At 35.2% G+C, this 22,507-nt stretch overlaps 2 protein-coding genes across 3 annotated transcripts; both read left to right on the top strand.

Annotated features, from left to right (window-relative positions):
- The first annotated feature begins 2,811 nt into the window (after positions 1 to 2,811).
- On the top strand, positions 2,812 to 6,314 carry LOC120428215 (uncharacterized). 2 transcript variants are annotated; one of them, XR_005607058.2, is made up of 3 exons: positions 2,812 to 2,947; positions 5,645 to 6,116; positions 6,175 to 6,314. XR_005607058.2 is itself a non-coding variant. In XM_039593192.1 (2 exons), the coding sequence occupies exon 2, from the start codon at positions 5,649 to 5,651 to the stop codon at positions 6,057 to 6,059; it is 411 nt and encodes a 136-aa protein (XP_039449126.1). In that variant the 5' UTR covers positions 2,812 to 2,947; positions 5,645 to 5,648; the 3' UTR covers positions 6,060 to 6,127. The 2 variants fall into 2 exon arrangements, 1 of the variants encoding a protein (XP_039449126.1); XM_039593192.1 differs by lacking the exon at positions 6,175 to 6,314 and having other exon boundaries at positions 5,645 to 6,127.
- LOC120428214 (heat shock protein 60A-like) lies at positions 2,812 to 7,935 on the top strand. Its single transcript, XM_039593191.2, has 2 exons — positions 2,812 to 2,947; positions 6,175 to 7,935. The coding sequence occupies exon 2, from the start codon at positions 6,176 to 6,178 to the stop codon at positions 7,895 to 7,897; it is 1,722 nt and encodes a 573-aa protein (XP_039449125.1). The 5' UTR covers positions 2,812 to 2,947; position 6,175; the 3' UTR covers positions 7,898 to 7,935.
- Positions 7,936 to 22,507: the final 14,572 nt, after the last annotated feature.

The following is a 22,507-nucleotide window of genomic DNA, read 5'->3' on the forward strand; positions in this document are numbered from 1 at the left end:
TACAATTTTACAATTTTACAATTTTACAATTTTACAATTTTACAATTTTACAATTTTACAATTTTACAATTTTACAATTTTACAATTTTACAATTTTACAATTTTACAATTTTAGAATTTTAGAATTTTAGAATTTTAGAATTTTAGAATTTTAGAATTTTAGAATTTTAGAATTTTAGAATTTTAGAATTTTAGAATTTTAGAATTTTAGAATTTTAGAATTTTAGAATTTTAGAATTTTAGAATTTTAGAATTTTAGAATTTTAGAATTTTAGAATTTTAGAATTTTAGAATTTTAGAATTTTAGAATTTTAGAATTTTAGAATTTTAGAATTTTAGAATTTTAGAATTTTAGAATTTTAGAATTTTAGAATTTTAGAATTTTAGAATTTTAGAATTTTAGAATTTTAGAATTTTAGAATTTTAGAATTTTAGAATTTTAGAATTTTAGAATTTTAGAATTTTAGAATTTTAGAATTTTAGAATTTTAGAATTTTAGAATTTTAGAATTTTAGAATTTTAGAATTTTAGAATTTTAGAATTTTAGAATTTTAGAATTTTAGAATTTTAGAATTTTAGAATTTTAGAATTTTAGAATTTTAGAATTTTAGAATTTTAGAATTTTAGAATTTTAGAATTTTAGAATTTTAGAATTTTAGAATTTTAGAATTTTAGAATTTTAGAATTTTAGAATTTTAGAATTTTTAGAATTTTAGAATTTTAGAATTTTAGAATTTTAGAATTTTAGAATTTTAGAATTTTAGAATTTTAGAATTTTAGAATTTTAGAATTTTAGAATTTTAGAATTTTAGAATTTTAGAATTTTAGAATTTTAGAATTTTAGAATTTTAGAATTTTAGAATTTTAGAATTTTAGAATTTTAGAATTTTAGAATTTTAGAATTTTTTAGAATTTTAGAATTTTAGAATTTTAGAATTTTAGAATTTTAGAATTTTAGAATTTTAGAATTTTAGAATTTTAGAATTTTAGAATTTTAGAATTTTAGAATTTTAGAATTTTAGAATTTTAGAATTTTAGAATTTTAGAATTTTAGAATTTTAGAATTTTAGAATTTTAGAATTTTAGAATTTTAGAATTTTAGAATTTTAGAATTTTAGAATTTTAGAATTTTAGAATTTTAGAATTTTAGAATTTTAGAATTTTAGAATTTTAGAATTTTAGAATTTTAGAATTTTAGAATTTTAGAATTTTAGAATTTTAGAATTTTAGAATTTTAGAATTTTAGAATTTTAGAATTTTAGAATTTTAGAATTTTAGAATTTTAGAATTTTAGAATTTTAGAATTTTAGAATTTTAGAATTTTAGAATTTTAGAATTTTAGAATTTTAGAATTTTAGAATTTTAGAATTTTAGAATTTTAGAATTTTAGAATTTTAGAATTTTAGAATTTTAGAATTTTAGAATTTTAGAATTTTAGAATTTTAGAATTTTAGAATTTTAGAATTTTAGAATTTTAGAATTTTAGAATTTTAGAATTTTAGAATTTTAGAATTTTAGAATTTTAGAATTTTAGAATTTTAGAATTTTAGAATTTTAGAATTTTAGAATTTTAGAATTTTAGAATTTTAGAATTTTAGAATTTTCGAATTTTCGAATTTTCGAATTTTAGAATTTTAGAATTTTAGAATTTTAGAATTTTAGAATTTTAGAATTTTAGAATTTTAGAATTTTAGAATTTTAGAATTTTAGAATTTTAGAATTTTAGAATTTTAGAATTTTTAGAATTTTAGAATTTTAGAATTTTAGAATTTTAGAATTTTAGAATTTTAGAATTTTAGAATTTTAGAATTTTAGAATTTTAGAATTTTAGAATTTTAGAATTTTAGAATTTTAGAATTTTAGAATTTTAGAATTTTAGAATTTTAGAATTTTAGAATTTTAGAATTTTAGAATTTTAGAATTTTAGAATTTTAGAATTTTAGAATTTTAGAATTTTAGAATTTTAGAATTTTAGAATTTTAGAATTTTAGAATTTTAGAATTTTAGAATTTTAGAATTTTAGAATTTTAGAATTTCAGAATTTTAGAATTTTAGAATTTTAGAATTTTAGAATTTTAGAATTTTAGAATTTTAGAATTTCGGGCGGTAGGCTTTTTGAGCAGTTTTAAGCTGTTATAAAATCCGAAAAACAAAACAATGTAAATGGGCAAAACACGAAGTGTAAACAAAGAGTCTTTCTTGCTCGCTCTTTAATGTAAACATCAACTGACGTGAGCAGGATAGAATATGTGTTTACATTTCGACATTGGCCCCATTACATTGTTTTGCTTTAAGTTTTATATGACAGGTGGGAAAGTTTCACTCCGGCTCACATATCTCTTTTTAATTTATCGATGGAGTTAAACTTTTAACACTGTCTTGTCTGTGTTTTTAAAGTTGTAATGTTAAGCTCTTAAGCTTCACAGAAGCCTTGACAGAAGCTTAACTTCATGTTGCACATCTCGATATGATTCAAGAATTAACGAATTGAGATTTTTACATTTTAGAGTCATTGTATGTATTCTCTCGTTGTTACATCTGGTCACCCTTTTAAAATGTATCGGATTTGTCCCGGGGTTTGTACTGATTTTGAGTTTATGCTTCGTTTTATGCAAACAAAATGAAACAATTGTTTGGATAAAAATAACCCCAAAATTAATCATTCTTAATGACCGTGCCAAGTTTCTTCACTGCGGCACAGCCGTCACTTTCGCATCTCCGCATCTGTCAAATTTCCTTTCTCTCTTCTTTTTTTGCCAGAACGTTCCTTCTCTTCGAGCTTTTCAACTTCATTCACCACCCGACAGCCAAAGTGCTCAGAAGCATCGCCGCCCGTCACAGCAGCAGCAGCAAGAAAAACGTGTCACCGTGCTACAGTAACCGTGCAGCAGCCGTGTTCTGTTTTCACTCAATTTGAACGGGGAATCAAAAAAAGTGACCAAATCAGGTGAGTTTTGTTCCGGGAGGGTGGAGAACAGGGTGATTGGATTGAGATTTGCATTTTGGGGCGGTCGGCCGGTCGGATTTGGAACAGAAAAGTTAGGTTATGTTCCAGAAGTTTCGTGGGGTGTGGGGGGTAGGGTTGGGCCGGGTTGCTTCGATTGCCGGGTGTGGAATTCAACTTTTGGTTGAAAGATTTTTTTAATGTTACGCAATGTTTATTAAACAAACATAAAAGTTGTTGAAGGCAAAATCAAACTTTTATTCAATGTATCCATGTGACGGACGTGATAACGATGCTGCGGGCAGCAACTGGAGTCGGTTTCGCTCGAGAGCGGTGATTACGTAACAGAAATGTGTTTGTAATCGAAGAGAGGATGATGAAATCCGGCTGAAAGAACGATTCCAGGGTTGTTACGGACGGCGCGGGTCGCGCGGATGGCGCGTTTCGCGCGGATAGCGCGGATTTGGCGCGGATTTGCTGACTAATTTTGCTCAGGCGCGGATTTCGCGCGGATGGCAATTTTAATAAATAAATAGATAAAATTACTTTCAAGTTTGTTTTTTTTTTTTCATTGAGTTGCAATTTCAATTTCTTATTAATAGATTTTTTTTTTGAAAATGATTGTTTGTATTTTCTTAGTACGAACCGTCGAAAAATTAAGATGAAGATTATGTAGAGATTATTTTTCAAATGTATGGTTGAGAATTTCTTAAATTTAATTATTACTACACTTAACTCATTTCTTAGTATATCCGGCTCTAAATATGTAATTTCTTTTGAGTTTTGAGTAATGTTTTTTTTAACCCTTATTTATTTTCAATTTTTTAGTGGATTTATTCAATTTGCCTTTGAATTGTAGATGGGATTTACCCGTAGAAATATTTTTCTAAATTTAAACATTCTTGGTGAAAAATAAAAAGATCAGAACATTCCAAAATTATTGCTCTATCATTCAAAATTCAAATTTCAAAAATTCGAATTTTTTTTTATATTTAATAGTTTTTTTGAATCAAAATTTTTAAAATTCAGATTTAACCAATTTTGAATTTCTAAAGTCGTAATTTAAAAAATCCTAAATTTCTAAATTCAGAATTTTAAAAATCTGAAATTCAAAACTCCAAAAAACTAAAAAATCCAAAATTCAAAATTTAGAGAAAAAATCAAAATTAAAAAAAATTAAAATTAAAAAAAATCTAATTTTGAAAATAAAAAATATTAAATTTAAAAAAAATGGAAATCTAAAAAAATCTCCAATAAAATTTAAATTCTTAAATTCTTAAATTCTTAAATTCTTAAATTCTTAAATTCTTAAATTCTTAAATTCTTAAATTCTTAAATTCTTAAATTCTTAAATTCTTAAATTCTTAAATTCTTAAATTCTTAAATTCTTAAATTCTTAAATTCTTAAATTCTTAAATTCTTAAATTCTTAAATTCTTAAATTCTTAAATTCTTAAATTCTTAAATTCTTAAATTCTTAAATTCTTAAATTCTTAAATTCTTAAATTCTTAAATTCTTAAATTCTTAAATTCTTAAATTCTTAAATTCTTAAATTCTTAAATTCTTAAATTCTTAAATTCTTAAATTCTTAAATTCTTAAATTCTTAAATTCTTAAATTCTTAAATTCTTAAATTCTTAAATTCTTAAATTCTTAAATTCTTAAATTCTTAAATTCTTAAATTCTTAAATTCTTAAATTCTTAAATTCTTAAATTCTTAAATTCTTAAATTCTTAAATTCTTAAATTCTTAAATTCTTAAATTCTTAAATTCTTAAATTCTTAAATTCTTAAATTCTTAAATTCTTAAATTCTTAAATTCTTAAATTCTTAAATTCTTAAATTCTTAAATTCTTAAATTCTTAAATTCTTAAATTCTTAAATTCTTAAATTCTTAAATTCTTAAATTCTTAAATTCTTAAATTCTTAAATTATTAAATTCTTAAATTCTTAAATTATTAAATTATTAAATTCTTAAATTCTTAAATTCTTAAATTCTTAAATTCTTAAATTCTTAAATTCTTAAATTCTTAAATTCTTAAATTCTTAAATTCTTAAATTCTTAAATTCTAAAAATCCTTAAATTCTTGAATTCTTAATTTTTTAGAAGAAAATATTTCAAATATTGGAAATGCAAATTATTTTGGAATGAAATTTTAGTGAGAAATTTGTAATACAATCTGTATTAAAATACATAGATTTTGAATTTATAGAATTTCGAAATCTAAAATTTAATCATAATAAAATTTTAGATTTTGGTTTTTTTAGCCAACATTTTTGAAGTTAAATAATGAATAAATAAATTAGATTTTTAAATTTTGTTTATATTGGTTGATAATTTTCTATTTTGTTTATATTGGTCAAAATTATTGTAGTGTCCTTCTGATTTGCAAATAGATTTTTTTTTGTGACACTTTTCTTGACGTTTCTTGAGGTATTTTTAAAAGGATTTTTTGCTTTCATTCCTTCAAACATAAAACGAGTTTAATTTTTTTATCATATGCTTTCTGTATTAGTTTTTTTCTTTGGAAATAACATTTCTTGAATATTGGTCGCGATTTTTTTTATATGGCGCGGATTTCGCGCGGATATAGGTTTCGGTCGGCGCGGATTTGGCGCGGATTTTTTTTCGACTTTCCCGTAACAACCCTGCGATTCTAATCGCAACACTTCCGTGTGTCTTTCTCGGTGCCCCCCGGCAGAAAGATGGCCACATCGAGCAGTGCGAAAATTACGGAAATCTTGCTGGAAACGGAGCGAGTCGGCGATCGCGTGCTGGCGCTGAAGCAGGAGTTGATAAATCTGGACCGGCGACGGCAGGAAACGCGCGAGGCGATCCGAACCGTTCAGAAGAACTTCCCGGACCGGGACGGGCAGAAGGTGTGGATCACGGTCGGTTCCATGTTGATGAAGATGCCCCGCGGGAAGGCGCTGGAGCTGCTCGGGAAGGATGCGGCCCAGATTGAGGCGGAGATTGGCACGCTGAGGACGGAGCAGAAGGTGCTGGTCAGCAGGCAGCGCGACCTGGAGCACGATACGCCGCTGCGGGGGTTCGACTTGAAGCCGCTGAGTCGGGCGGAACTGGGCGCGATCGGGGCCGCCGTGCCGCGGGTTTAAAGATCTCTCAATCCAATTACTCGTTAGGGTTTAAGTCTATTTTTAAGTAATAAACATGTAATTTTGGATAAAATGTTTTTGAGCTGCTGACTTATGAAATTACGTCACATTCCAGAATGTTCCGACTACCGGCAGTGATGCGTTGTGCGGCGGCCCGCCAGGTAGCTTACCGTGGCTATGCCAAGGACGTTCGCTTTGGGCCGGAGGTGCGCGCCCTGATGTTGCAGGGAGTGGACGTGCTGGCCGATGCCGTGGCCGTGACGATGGGCCCGAAGGGTCGTAACGTGATCCTGGAGCAGAGCTGGGGCTCGCCCAAGATCACCAAGGACGGTGTGACGGTGGCCAAGGGCATTGAGCTCAAGTGCAAGTTCCAGAACATCGGAGCCAGGTTGGTGCAGGACGTGGCCAACAACACGAACGAGGAAGCCGGTGATGGTACGACCACGGCCACCGTGCTGGCCCGGGCCATCGCCAAGGAGGGTTTCGAGAAGATCTCCAAGGGTGCCAACCCGGTGGAGATTCGTCGCGGTGTCATGCTGGCCGTCGATGCCGTCAAGGTCCATCTGAAGTCGCTGTCGCGAACGGTGACCAGCCCCGAGGAGATTGCCCAGGTTGCGACCATTTCCGCCAACGGAGACCGCGCCATCGGAGATCTGATCAGCGAAGCCATGAAGCGCGTCGGAAAGGACGGCGTCATCACCGTCAAGGACGGCAAGACCCTGATCGATGAGCTGGAAGTCATCGAGGGTATGAAGTTCGACCGCGGATACATTTCGCCGTACTTTATCAACTCCAGCAAGGGCGCCAAGGTGGAGTTCCAGGACGCGCTGGTCCTGTTCTCGGAGAAGAAAATCTCGACCGTCCAGTCGATCATCCCGGCGCTGGAACTGGCCAACGCCCAGCGCAAGCCGCTGGTCATCATTGCCGAGGACATTGACGGCGAAGCGCTGAGCACGCTGGTCGTCAACAGGCTGAAGATTGGACTGCAGGTCGCTGCCGTCAAGGCGCCCGGCTTCGGTGACAACCGCAAGAGCACCCTGTCCGACATGGCCATCAGCACCGGTGGAATCGTGTTCGGCGACGACGCCAACCTGGTCAAGCTGGAAGATGTGCAGCTGTCGGACCTCGGACAGGTCGGCGAAATCTCCATCACCAAGGACGACTGCATGCTGCTCAAGGGCAAGGGCAACGCCGATCACGTGGCCGCCCGCGCTCAGCAAATCCGCGATCAAATCGAAGAAACTACCTCCGAGTACGAGAAGGAGAAGCTCCAGGAGCGTCTGGCTCGTCTGTCTTCCGGTGTGGCCGTCCTCAAGGTCGGCGGCTCCAGCGAAGTCGAAGTGAACGAGAAGAAGGACCGCGTCAACGATGCCCTGTGCGCGACCCGTGCCGCCGTTGAGGAAGGAATCGTCCCCGGAGGTGGCACCGCTCTGCTTCGCTGCATCAAGGCCCTCGACAACCTGAGCGGTTCCAACGACGACCAGAAGGCCGGCATCGACATTGTGCGCCGCGCGCTGCACCAACCGTGCACCCAGATCGCCAAGAACGCCGGCGTCGACGGATCCGTCGTCGTCGCGAAGGTCCTCGACCTGCAGGGAGACTTTGGCTATGACGCCCTCAACAGTGAGTACGTCAACATGATCGAAAAGGGCATCATTGACCCGACCAAGGTCGTCCGAACCGCGCTCACCGACGCCTCCGGAGTCGCCTCCCTCCTTTCCACGGCCGAGTGCGTCGTGACGGAAGAACCAAAGCCCGAAGGCGCCGCCGGCGGCATGCCCGGAATGGGAGGCATGGGAGGAATGGGCGGCATGGGAGGCATGGGCGGAATGATGTAATTCAAAAGACTTTAAATTCAGCTGTAAGACAAACAAAACGAAACACTTCGCGCAGCGAAGCTACTACGAAGGACGCGCGCCCCAAGTTCACAAAAAAACCCTAGCAAGTTACCGGACGCGCCGTCCTTCCAACTACCTTCGCGTCGTCGCGCCTAGCATTTAAGCTCTGCAATCCTGTCTCTTGCATTTAAACCGTTACTACTGTTACTAGCGAGTAAGAGAAAACGCGCGGCGGGATGTCCTTCCACAGCGGCGTTGACCGAAGCGAGCGCGATTGTAATTAAACTGTGTGGCGTCGTGTTGATAGCGGTTGCCAACTGAAGGAGGAAGGAAAGGCCTGTTTTAAATTAAAACGAAAAAGCACGGAACGAATGCATTTCACTTTTTTCTTCTTCTCACAAAAGCATTTTGTTCGTCACATTTTTTTCCATTCTGACCGTTAGTATTAGTGTTGAATCAGATTGTTCGAATAGATGGAGCGTCAAGAACAAGGCTTTAGGCAGGTTTAGTCAAAACGTAGTTGTATAGATTTTTTTTCCTTGTTTGATGATTATCTGCATTTTTTTTTTTCTTTGGTTGAAAGGAAAAATCACAACATTTAAAGATTTCGTAGGCAGTTTCGTAGTTGGCAGCGGAAATAAACGGAATCGTACTCTTAAGGTTATAATTTAGCACGGATCCAGTGAAATAACGATTGTAAAGAACAACAGCAAGCAACTCCAATCATCGCACCGAGGTCTTGTTGAGTTGTTTACAATTAGAGAAGCACACAAAGCAAAACAAAAAAAAAATGAAGAGAATATAACTATACATGTTTTTTATACAAACAAACCAAAAATGCCATAAGCATTAGAATACTTTGCTCTAATTTGATGACAAATCCATTCCTTAACTTAATATGCTTAAAAAGGGACAGTTTTAATGTTACAAGCATAATCATCATGACGAAGAAATTTTGATACTTGAATAGCACGTCCCGAGATGGAAAAGGAAGTTGAGCAATTCTCTACGAAATCGGCCGATTTCGACCATTTTTATTTTTTGTATTTTTTGATTTGGCTCAAACTGTGTGGGGGCCTTCCCTATGAACAAAGAAGCTATTTTGTGTCTTTGGTTCATCCATACAAGTCTCCGTACAATTTTGGCAGCTGTCCATACAAAAATGGTACGTAAATATTTAAACAGCTGTAACTTTTTAGTAAATTTTCTGATTAATTTGGTGTCTTCGGCAAAGTTGTAGGTATTGTTGAGGACTATTGAGAAAAAAATAGGTACACGGAAAAAAATCTGCCGATTTTTTTATTAACATTTTTTTACAAAAACTCAATTTCCCAAAATACTTATTTTTTGATTTTCGAGATTCGAGAACCCGCAACTTTTGAGCTATAGAGAAGTATGGTAAAAAAATCTGCCACCGATACATTTTTGAAAAAAAATAGTGATTTTTGGAAAAAAATCGAAATTTTATACCAATTTGACCTAAAAAATTTTATGTAAAATTGAATTTGCAATTGAAAAGTAGTAAATTTTTTCGATAAATGGCTCCGTTTTCAAGAAATAGCCACCAAAAGTTTGATTTTAACGAATTTTTTGCAGTTTTTAGATTTTTAAAAAAAGTGACCATTTCTAGAAATATTTTTTTGAAAAGTTTGGAAAATTTGCTATGAAATTGTCTAAGAGACATTAAAGATTGGACCTCTGGTTGCTGAGATATAGCGGCTTAAAGAAAAAGAAACAGGAAAATTGAAGTTTTCTTAGGCTCACCCCAACAACCCACCATTTTCTTATGTCGATATCTCAGCAACTGATGGTCCGATTTTCGATGTTAAAACATGAAACATTCGTGAAATTTTGCAATCTTTTCGAAAACACAATTTTTTTTTTTTATCAAGACCAGCATTTCAAAAGGGCCAAACATTCAATATTACGCCCTAAAAATCTAAAAACTGCAAATATTTCGTTAAAATCAAAATTTTGGTGGCTATATCTTGAAAACGGAGCCCTTTATCGAAAAATCTGTAAAGTACTTTTCATTTGCAAATTTAATTTTACATAAAATGTTTAGGTCAAATGACACAAAATAGCTTCTTTGGTCAAAAGGAAGGCCCCCACAAAGTTTGAGCCAAATAAAAAAATACAGTCCAGACTCCAGACTCGATTATCCGAAGCCTCGATTATCCGATGTTTCGATTATCCGAAGGTTTGTATGGGACTTCGAATCACGAACAAAAAAAAATTGTTTTCGTTTTTTTTCATTTTCTTGTTTTAAACATTAAATTTGAGTTCTACGACCCCATTTTAGTCAAATTTGAGTTGTCAATTGCCTGTATAAAAATAAAATGCATTTTTTCAATATTGCATCACCGCCATTTTGGCTGCCATCTTGTATTTAAAAATTCTAAATCATTTTAGCGTAGTTTACTGCCGTTCTACGCATAATTGTCCCATGTCATTTTTGCAGGGCTGCGGAGTCGGGTCATATTTCAAACGACTCCGACTCCGACTCCGACTCCGGCTTTCTCAGACTAGCCGACTCCGACTCCGACTCCGGCTCCGGCTTTCAACAAATGGTTGGCTCCGACTCCGACTCCGACTCCGGCCTACCAACTCTAGCCGACTCCGACTCCGACTCCGACTCCAGCTTTCAACAAATGGTTGGCTCCGACTCCGACTCCGACTCCACATATTTTTAAATGTTTCAAAAGTTAGCCAACTATTATTAGCTAATTGTTTTTAAAACATTGATAAATAGGATTATTTAAATACTCTCTAAGCGTCATGTTTTTCTAAAAAAAAAATAAGTTCGAATCTCAAAACGAAAAAAAAAGTTTCTAAGTTACAAGTTTTATACGTTATGGAAACAGAAATCAAAAAATATCATCAGTTTTAGAGGCATTTTGAGAAGAACAGTTTTGTAAGTAAATTTTGATTTATTTGCTTAACCTCAAATTTGCAAATAATGTATTCAAAGCTAATAAATTTAAATATTAAATTGTTATTTTGAATAATGAATAATCAAAAGAAACCTGGCCTTAATGATCTATTGAACATTAAAATTCAATTTGCTCCTTTTCAGGCTGACATTTATAAGAAGCACAGTGACAGGCACCTTGTTTTTTAAATGACAATTTTAAACGAAACAATTTTGTGTTTTTTTAAGACGTACATGGACATCACGCCATGGCTGAAGGAGATTATTATTGCAAATCAATGTATCTGAACAATTTCTTCGTGGAAAGGACGCTTAAGAGGTCCTTTTCAAATATCTGTGACAAGAAAAATATGTTATTTGGAATTTTTTAATTTATTTTAATTTTAAAAACTAATATACATTAAAAAGGAAGCACGCGATACTTCGTGAATCTTCACCGAAAACGAAGCTTTATGAATGATCTTGCGCCTCCATCAAAATATATGAAATAACTTAAAATATAATAAAAAACAAATATCCACAAGTAAAATATTTTCTAGGTCACAAGTATTTAATTTTTTTAAGGTACATTGATTTGCAATGATAATCACCTTCCGTCATATTGGCGTGGGACATACAGTATGAGAAAATTCTTACGGGTTGATAATATTTTGATTTCATTTTTTTTAATAATATTTGAAAAATAAATTAAAATCCTACATTTTCTTCTATACATTTTTTTATAAGTTCATTTTTGTACTGAAGTCTTGAGATTTGTTCAACGATAATTTGCAACGATATCAAAATAGTTTACCTAAAATCAACATCAACATTCAATGATTATTTCAAAATTAGTTGCAACTTCTTTTGATATTTTTTGTTAGTTTCAATTATTTTAAATGCAACACTTTGATTTTCTTGTACTCAGTTATAAACAAAATGCGCATGTTGAGTTCCAAGTAAGAGATTGTTATTATCGTTGATTATTTGTTACAAAAGTTAAACTGTCAGTGACTCTTTTTCGATTTCCAAAAACAGTAATTACTATTTGTAATCTTTTTATGTACCTCGTAATTTTTTTCCTAAAAAATGATTTAACTTAAAACCTCCAAGACATTCGCTATCGGGGTAAAAGATGACTGTGTGTGTTCTTTTTTCAGAAAGAACTGGATGAAATTTGGTCAAATTTGAATTGGAAGGGCACATCAATATAGGCAAAAGGAAGCAGTCAAGAATCAATTAGATATGTCTGACTACATAACCAATATTTTTTATATGTTTTTTAATTATGATACTACATATTTGGGTTAGAGGTTATAGTGTTTAGTTTAGTGATTATAGTGAAATAACACAATTAGAGCTTTCCAATAACAATAAAAAGCTTCAAAATCATAATGGCGAATTGAAAAAATGGCGACGCATTGCATGCGACGTAAAAAACTATTAAAAATAAAAGAAGTTTTGTTAATTAAGCTGTTATATAGTAAATGCTGAACACTAAAAAAAACATATTTTTTTTTTTAAATTAAAATAACTCCGACTCCGACTCCAAGTTATCAGAAATCTCCGGCTCCGACTCCGACTCCGACTCCAACTCTTAAAATTTAACCGACTCCGGCTCCGACTCCGACTCCAGCTGTTCGAGTTTTGACGACTCCGACTCCGACTCCGACTCCAGGTCCCCAAAAAGACCCGACTCCACCGACTCCGGCTCCGACTCCGACTCCGACTCCACAGCCCTGCATTTTTGGACGATTCTGACTTTTTAGGTTATTTAAGTTTAGTTTGACGTATACTTTTAGAAAAACCCATAAAATCTGGTACTTTGTTCGGAAAAACTGCAAAAACAACACCAAGTCTGTTTGTCCCATTGTTACAATTCTACGCATAATTGTCCCACCAAGTATTTTCTGTCACGGAATCAATAGTTTTACAAAGCATTGTATCTTGTTTACCTGCTGTATTACAAGGGGACAACAACTAAGATTGATACACTGCTAACTGGGACGATTAGGGACATATAGGGCGAGCAGGGACCCACGGGACAATTATGCGTAGAAACACAGAAATCGGTCGAAAAATTTCGATCGCGTTTTTCTCAGTTGCACTTTTTCGAACATGGGACAATTATGCATAGAACGGCAGTTTAGGGGCCATAACTAAGCTCGACAATCAAAAATTAGACAACGAAAAAAAAAATATTTTTTCGTGATTCGATTATCCGAAGTGATTTTTTTCCAAGGCCTTCGGATAATCGAGTCTGGACTGAACAAATAAAATCCATTTCCGGTTTTGGTAGAGAGTTGCTCAGTTTCATCTTTAGGCGTTTCCAGGGTTGTCACGGACGGCGCGGATCGCGCGAATGGTGCGTTTCGCGCGGATAGCGCGTATCTGGCGCGGTTTTCGCGCAGATGACAGTTATTAAAAATAAATTAATTAAGAGAAATAGAATTACCTTCAAGTTATTAAGAAAAATATTATCAGGAATTATGATAATTTTTTTTTAAACTTCGATTTCTAGGAAGTTGTTACTGAATTGTTTCAATTGATTTTTTTCCGAAAAAGTTGTTTATTATTAGTTAAATAAAAATAATAGTTTCTTATTAGTATCTTAATAGTTTCTCAATAGTTTCTTTTTTTTGAATTAATCTTCATGAAAAGATATTTATTACTTATTTGTTACTTAACTCAACTCATTTTTTAACATCTGCTTACCAAATTCTAAAATTCTTAAATTGTAATGTTTTTAAATTCTTAAAGTCTTAAATTCTTGAATTTTTAAATTCTAGAGTTCTTAAATTCTAAAGTTCTTAAACTTAAATTCTTCAATACTTAAATTTTTAAATTCTTAAATACTTGAATTCTTAAATATTCATAAATTCTTTAAGTCTTAAAGTTTTAAATTCTTAAATTTATAAATTCATAAGTTCTTAAATCCTTAAATACAAACTACAAAAAATCAGGAATTAAAAAAAACTCATTATTAAAAAAATTTAAATAGAAAATAAAAACAATCTATAAAACAAAAACTTATATATACACTCAACCTCTGGTGGTTGGTCACTTTTTCGTTTGACACTTCTTTAGTTTGTACCCCGTTGGTTGGTCCAAGTCAAACTAAAAAGTGACGAACTGTCACTTTTCACACGGCACTCACGCACACTATCAAAACAAACGTGTGGTAGTGCGTGTGAACTCCGTGTAAAAGGGGTGTCAAACTAAAAAGTGACCCCGTTTGTTTGACAACAGTTGGTGTCAAACCATCGGGGTTTGAGTGTAGTTCAATTCTTAAATTCATTAATTCTATAAATCCTGAATTCTCAAACTCTAGACCTTAAAAAAAAGAACTGCAGAATTCTTAAATGCTACAATTTTTGTCACCATCATAGATTACAGAAAATGTGATAACTTAGGAGCATTTTTGAAGTCATATTTTAGGTTAGAGAAATTTTGAGAAGAAAATAATACAAATTTTGTGTATCGATTTTTCTGAATGACACTTAAACGAGGATCATCGATTTATTGTTATGGCTTTTCCCGCTGGTCCATAATATTTTCGGCGTTTCAACTTTCTGCGTTCTGGGATTCGGCCTAATGAGGCTATTTTGGATTTAAAATTGTATTTATTGAATTCAACATAATTTTAACGTTTGTGATTTTTGCCTTCCTTCCGACGGAGCCCTTAAACATAAAACGAGTTTAATTTTTTGTTCTCAAATACTTTCTTTGTTATGTTTGTAGCCAAATTATTTTTATTAATATGGCGCGGATTGAGTCAAAGATTGAGTTTTGGGACGGCGCGGATTTGGCGTGGATTTTTTTTTCTACTTCTCCGTAACAACCCTGAATGTTCAAATGAGGTGATTCCTAGGTGATGCCGGTAACCTTAAACCTCACACATATTTCCACTCAACTCTTAAAAAAAAAAATCAAATCAAACCTCCTTTTACACCTTAGCTTCCATCCACCCCGGGACTCGAACTGACGACCTTTGGATTGTAAGTCCAACTGCCTACCAGCGACTCCACCGAGACAGGACCCAGGGAGACAACTCCTGCACCTGGACTGAGCTAGGTGAGCTAGGACCCTCTAGGTTAGACCGGGGCCAACATTTACTTCCTGTCCGACGGAAGGCGTGATCAGACAAATCGTGCTTGGGGAGCGTTCTTTTGTTACGTAACGCAGTTAGGGGGGGGAGGGGGTGTCGGCGTCTGTTACGAAATGTTACGAAAATTGGGGGAGGGGGGGGGGGGGTGTGATGAAAAATTATGTTACGTAACGCAAAATTGTCATAAGCATTCATAAAAAATTGCAAAAAGACCTTGCGTTAAGCGTTACAGGGGGGGTAGGGGGGATCGCTCATCTGTTACGATTTGTTACGAAGGGGGGGGGGGAGGGGGGTCAAAAATCCCAAATTTTGCGTTACGTAATAAAAGAACGCTCCCTTGCCATTTCATTAGGGCACATAACTTTTTTAGCCAAGAGTGTGTCCCTTTCACACCTTTTTCAATCTGATTTTCAAGTTTCTCCCTATTTTTAGCAAACAGGTGTAAAAGATTTCACGCTATATGATTAAATTCTACAACACATGTTTGATTCATTTCAAGTTTTGCTACAATATCAGCTACAAACTCAGCTTTGTAAGATAAGAAAGTGATAAGAGGTTGTCACCGAAGTAGGACAGCGCACAGCTGAGTTGAAACATCGTAAAAGATATGATTTACAATTCTTTGATTGTAACGGCTGTAAATCACCTATTCACACTGCAATCTGCAGTTCATTGATTGATATCTGATATTTATTTTGCTTCCGGGGTTTAAAAAAACTATTCATTGATAAGTTCTAAGTTTCAATTTCGATAATTGTACAATTCAAACAAACTTAAAAATTCAAACAACATTCTAAAATAATCCACCTGCTGCGTCTGTTGCACGTGAGTGAGTATCTCTGGTGAGCCAAACTTGTTGTAGTGGGTAGTAAAAGGTGAGCATGAATTGTTATGTTGGCACACACGCACACCAACAAAGCTCAAGCTCAATATTTTCATTCGCTGCTGGACTCCTGCCTGCGAGTGATGAATGAGTCGCGCGTGATATGGTGAGGCGAGCCTTTCACGCGAGAGATGCATGAGATTCCTTTGTGTGAGAGGGTGAGCATGAGCGCGACGGACAGCGAGAGCGAGCATGAATGACATGAATGATAAATTGCGTTCGGTGAGCGAGGCGCAGATCGATCTTCTCTCGCGGCTCGCGAACGGTCGTCGTGTCAAGTTGTAGTGTTGCCAGGTAGCATGTTTAATTTATAGTTCATGAAACTTATTTTCAGTTTTTAGTTTTTTTTTGTCTCATCTCTGAAAATATTTTATATTACGGTTACATAGATCCTGCTTTTGTATTACGGTTACATATACAGTTAAAAAAATCATGGTAATATTACATCTGGGAAGGGGTATATCTTTTATGTCAGAAAAAAGGTGTAATTTTACCTCTGGAAATGTGTATTTTTACCACTTTTCTGATGTAATGCCACTTTTTCAGTCTAAATTGAGGTAAAATTTCATCATAAAAGAGGTAATATTCAACCTTCCAAAATTACAGCTTCCTTCCTCGAGCCAAAATTCTCAGTGGGTTGGTTCAAAAGAATGTCTGGAGTTTTTTTAAAGGTCTAACAAACCAAATTTTCAGTTTTTGCTTTTTGGGTGTTTTTTAATACCCCTGACTCAAGGTGGTTTCAAAAACACCCAAAAAGAAAAAAACTGGAAATTTGGTTTAACTATGAACTTTTTGCTAGAATAGAAAGCTTAAACATTCAACTATGTTTGGATGATAAGTGTATTTAATCAGATGAACTCTTATAGTCTTGTCAAGCGTTTTAAAGAAATATTTTAAACCGGCATTTTCAAAATGTTGGGGGTAACTTGAACCCCCTTTCAACATTTAGAAGAAATCTTCAGCAAAATGTTTCTTATTCATCCAGACTATTGATTTTTTATCAATTTTACATTAAGCCGTTTTTGTTTGAAATATAACAAGTTTAGTATGTAAAATATTTTTATAATTTTTTTGGACCAAAATAGAGCAGGTTTACATGTGTAACTCAATCTGAACAATTTTCACAATGATTTTGAGTCAATTTCGCACAACTTTCTAAAACAAAGCTAATTTTTACCCACATGCTGACGAGATACAGGCTAGGGATCAAGTGTCTCCGGGGATCAAGTCTCCCCACTCTCCCCTACATATCTAGAGTTTTTTTTATTAGGTCCTATAAACATATGAAAGACAATAGTTTGTTGGTCATTTAAAAAAAAATCTGGATATGATACCTCTACGACAATGGGAAGTGGGGTAAAACGGAGTTTGAGGTCCAAAAAACATAAAAATCTTAAAATTGCTCGCATTTTCGAACCACTTCATCAATTTCAACTAGAGCGTCCAATTTCCCGGGAAACGGGAAATTTTCTACAAATTTCCAGGGAAATTTTAAATTTAACAAAAAATATTGTGATCCTTCTTCTGATAAATATTTTACTAATTTTATACGCTTTCTCTCAAATCGCTTTATTATTGTTGCCCAACAAATAAACAAGAATTATTTTCAGTTGCTTCAGAAATAAATATAATTTTAAATAAACCTTGCCATAAAATTAACAGGCAAGCTAATAAGTTCAATATGAACAGTACAAAGATTGTAATAAATAAAATCAAATTAGGCTCTCTCAATATTTTTTTTTTTTGTAAATTTTCAAAGCATTGGATCCAAAAAGTTAGGATAATGTATACTTCCACATGAATTTTAAGAATGTTAAAAATTTCCCGGGAAAAGCAAAATATTTTTTTCGGGAAATCCCGGGAATTTTTCCATCTCTCTTGTTTGCATGCGAAAGGACTTTGAAGCAAAACGTGCCATAAACATCCAGGATTGGTTTGACTTTTTCTTATATTTTTTGCAAAGTACTGTTAAAAGGGATAATTTTTAAACTCCCTTAAGTCAAAAGTCAGGCTATGTGGTGAGTTGTTTGCGAAAAAAGGATTTCCTCTAGATTTCTAGAACAAAGTACTGTTTTTTTTTTGGTTTTTTTTGGTCATTTCTGAAAGAGCGCACAATTTTGAATCAAACTGCATCAATAACTCAAAAGTGATGAAAATGAATATGGGACATTTATGAGAGTAACTGCTATCATTAAAAATCCCTAGAACCGTGCACAGTAAAACTTTAGTAGTTCGACAACATATGGTAATTAATCGGTACCTTTTGATTTGACAAAGCCGAAACTGACAGTTTACGATTTCACGTCCTAAACCCTCGATTTGGCATCCCGTCCGGATCGCACTCACCAACTCACCACTCACCGCTCGTCGTCGTCGATTCTCTCCCGCGGTGGGTTGTGTCTCCTCATCTCGCGCTGTGCTCCGTCCCCATCGCAAACTCCGGACAGTTCACACACCATCATCATCGAAGCCACCACCAGAAGAAGAGAGTTGGACATTTTTCAAAGTCGTCGGTCGTCGGTCTGGGGGCAGAAAAGAAAAATCTGTGGACATTTTTTGTGTGCGCGTTAACATTGACCCACCCCGCGGTAACAGGTTCCGTCGACGCGGAGGTTCGCAAAAAGAAACGCGGTCCGGAGTGTGTCGTTCGTTCTCGGTGCCATCGCGGTCAAGTCGGATTCGGTTCAGGGGGTGGACGTGCCCACGACGACAGAGTTAGGGGGGAGAAGGGGAGGAGTGGTCGTCCCATTTCTGCGAAATTTCCGACCTCCTCCGGAATTTGTCGCGTTGGCCGCAACCGCAGATTGATTGTGGTGGCCACTGTTCAGGAAAAATGGTCCAAGATTGACGGGGGCCTCACGGGGATTGTTTGTGGGTGTGTGTGAAGATTTCTTTGGTGTGACGGAATTTGCGTGCCACTTCCGGTGGAATTCAAACTCGGTGTGGTCCAGGGTTTGTGGGGTTGGCCACCGGAGTTGGTGTCCGGCGCTGAAGACGACATTTTGACGGAGACCCGCGGACGTAGCCACGAATTCATGGACGACAAAAAGTGCCAACAGCAGCAGAAACTGGAGTTGTTGTAAATATGCCCCTTGGAGGAGGAGGCCAATACAGCAGCAGCAGTCGCGATGAAGATGGCTGGAATTTGTCCACTGCGGACGCCAAATCGGCCGTAAAAGCCAGGAACGCCTGCTAGCGGAAATCAAAGGTGAATAAAACGTCAGATTCGTCAACGCCTACTGAGGTCAAAGTGGTTCCAATAGGGAAAATTTGGAAAACAATGTTTCCAACACTTGGTAAAATTAGGCTACATCTTGAAAATTGTACAACCATCAAAGAGGAGTGTATAAAAGAAGAAAAAAAAAAGACTCAGAGAGGGAGAGAGAGAGGAAAGTATAAGATCATGGTACCAAAATCAACAGTGTGCGTGTGTGCCTGCCCTGGCTCTTGGTGAGGCTGTGAAAGTGATTCCAGACACAAATCTGGACTCACATACACTCTCAAGGAGACAACAACCCAACCAGCCGCTTAATCTACGCGGTGGTAGCGGCGGTGGCCACGACGAACCTACCCCGCGCATATTACTGATAGGATCAACCAGAAATACCAGAAAATTGCTTTGCTCGAACGCGCGCGAATGGAAAGTGGTCGCCGAAGACGATTTGCTGCCATCATGGCCGCACGGAACCACTCACACACGGGCCAGGCTAGCGGGGACCTGTTTGTAATCTTCTGGCTAGTTTATGTTTTGCAACAAACATTGCTGGCTTGAGCACTTGTTGAATGGGAATAATGTTGGCAGGGGGGCAATCTTGGAAATGTTCCAAAAGTGCAACTGAATTATTGCTTGAAGAGTCTCTTGAACTTGACCGACTAAAATCTAGAACCATAAGTTCAAATTCAATCCAAATGATAATATTTTAGAGGTGTTGCAAAAAAAAACTTTAATTTTTATTCCGATACTTTGATATTAGGAAAGTGCTTATTATTTGATATATTTTCAAATCTAGAGTTTTTTTTATTAGGTCCTATAAACATATGGAGCCTAACATTTCATTAGGGCACAAAACTTTTGTAAACAATAGTGTATCCCTTTCACTCAAATGACAGTTTGCATAAGGTGTGAGAGGGATACACTCTTGTTTACAAAAGTTTTGTGCCCTAATGAAATGGTAAGCACGATATGAAAGACAATAGTTTATTGGTCCTTTAAAAAAACTCTGGAAATATGTTTGCTAGAAATAAACACAAAATGTAAGTTGTTTTTCGTGTTGAAACACATAGCACAAACATGCATGAATGAAAATGTAGTAATACTTTTATTTGGTAGAAATATCCTGTTTTTTTACCGGGGCAAGGATAAGTCAATATTGAAAATTTGTTAAGCATGTGTCAATACTGATGATGTTTGATGTTTTAACGGTCTTTTGATGTGCCTTTCATGAACCCTTTACTAGACAGTCTATAATTTTTGGTCTTATTTTTAGGTTTTGATTCGGTTAATGATTCGGTTTTAATTCCATTCAAATTATCAATTTATACTATTAGACATCATATTAAGCAAAACTTTTGAGAGACACCTGTTTGCTCACTTGCCCTTAAGTATGTAGGTATTACTTGAATTCAGTTGTCAACGCTTTGCATAAGCCAAAGTGCTGAATAAAAAAAATTTAGTTACTTACAATCATTCTGAATCATATTCATCAAAAGATAAGATTTGTGTACGTCTGAAACCCGATCTCGCAAATTAAATCAGGTGAAATGGATAAATGTATGTTTGCAAACCAAAAATGTGAAAAATGTATCCAAAAAGTTTAGGCAGACCTATTCTAAAAGATCCAGATTTTGTTAAACTTTTTTTCATAAGATTGATGTTCTGCCCATAATTGAAAATTCGGCTATTATGCCAAATCAAGTATTCCGAGAAAAACGCGTTTTAGAGTTTGTCACAAAATCACCGTCAAGGCAATTTCTCATAAGAGTGGCATATTAGCCGTTTGGTTTTTCGCATCGGCAGCCAAATCTAAACACTATTTCAGTGAAATTCAAGTCCCAGGAGATCCGTTGGAACATCCTCTACCACCTGGTGCTAATATCTCGTTTTTGCCAAAAGTGGATATTAGCCATTTTTTCAATGGTGGGCAGTGTTGTGGTCCTTATTCTTCTTTCTGTCCACCTACACAATGTGTTTTGGCGGGGGTATTTAATTTTTAAGTTGTGAAAATATTTTATATATTATCTAAGCACCAGTGACATAGAGATATTGCTAATTGGATACCCGGCATCCAGGGAATTCCTGGGAAACTCGAGAATGCAACTTTTGATTCCAGGAAGATTGAAGTTTGGAATCTTGAGAATCGTCCCCTCTGTTTGGCAGGCTTAGAGTAAACTTTCATTCAATTTTACTTTTTTTTGCTTTGAATATGTTTTTAGTAGGTAATTTGTACTGTATTTGTATTTTATTATTCAAAACAAAACTCAAACTGATTTTTTAAAATGCTCTTTACACCTACGCTTGAGTTCACTGAACGAAGTTATAGTTTTCAAATTATGCGGCAAATCATTCCACAAACGTGCACCATTTTAGTTTAACTTAATGCTATTTTATTCGTATTTTTTATTTTGCAATTTAAATTATTTTAAGCAATTCAGTCAATCCAATTCACGGGTTCGAATCAGAAAACTGTATTTTTTTACCCAAAATTTGCTCAAGCTTATGTCCAATTAACATAAATTTACCAAGGTTGTTTATGAAACTGTTATCGTTATCGAATTATGATAGTTTCACCGGCAATAATCTATCCTTTTAAATATTTTTTTGAGAAATTAACTTATGCAAACAAAATTCTCTAAGATATAAAATAATACTATAATCGTATTAAAAAAAAGAATTTAAGGTGAAGCCATCAAACATTCTCAGAGAAAATTAATCAGTACTCTAAAATGCTCTGCATTTAGTTCAATTTTAAGAATTTTTGCACCAAAATGAATCAGCATATGCCAGTTGTACCATTCTTGAAGGTACGGAAGGATTTTTGATCTAAATGAAATGTGTCTAAAAATTTATAAAATGTTGTTATGCAATCATTGATTAATTATGATTTTTATAAATACACAAAGAGGAGGAATATCGTAACCATAAAGTATCCAAATGTGTAGGGTACTATATTAAACAACTTGTACAAAGATTTTTGTAAAAATATTGTAAACGGAGCTAAATATATATCGTCGAATGCAAAACCGCAAAGAATCTGGGCTGCCTTCGTCCATGCGATTGGCCAACGAGGAAGCTGAGAGCACTGCGGAAATCTGCAGGCTGTTCGCCAAAAAGTTTTCGAGTGTTTTTACAAACGAACATATCACCGACGACGAGATCCAAATTGCTGCCAACAGCGTTCCCCGTCGCGATCGATTTCTCCCCATGATTGACATCGATGACGACGCCATATCAGCTGCGATAACTAAACTGAAACATTCCAGCTCCCCTGGACCGGATGGAATTCCCTCGACACTGCTGAAGCGATGTTCGTCCGCGCTGGTATCGCCCCTCTTGCACCTGTTTCGGCTATCCCTCGCCTCCGGAAAGTTCCCGTGTGCATGGAAGCAGGCCTTCATGTTCCCCGTGCATAAAAAAGGCGATCGAAGGAACATCGAGAACTACAGAGGTATCTCGGCCCTCTGCGCTGCCTCGAAACTGTTCGAGTTGGT

This window comes from Culex pipiens, chromosome 3 (assembly GCF_016801865.2).
Source record: "Culex pipiens pallens isolate TS chromosome 3, TS_CPP_V2, whole genome shotgun sequence".
NCBI lineage: Eukaryota > Metazoa > Arthropoda > Insecta > Diptera > Culicidae > Culex > Culex pipiens.

Coding starts and splice junctions, on each gene's coding strand:
- LOC120428214 (XM_039593191.2), top strand. CDS start 6,176: ATGTTCCGACTACCGGCAGTGATGCGTTGTGCGGCGGCCCGCCAGGTA.
- LOC120428215 (XM_039593192.1), top strand. CDS start 5,649: ATGGCCACATCGAGCAGTGCGAAAATTACGGAAATCTTGCTGGAAACG.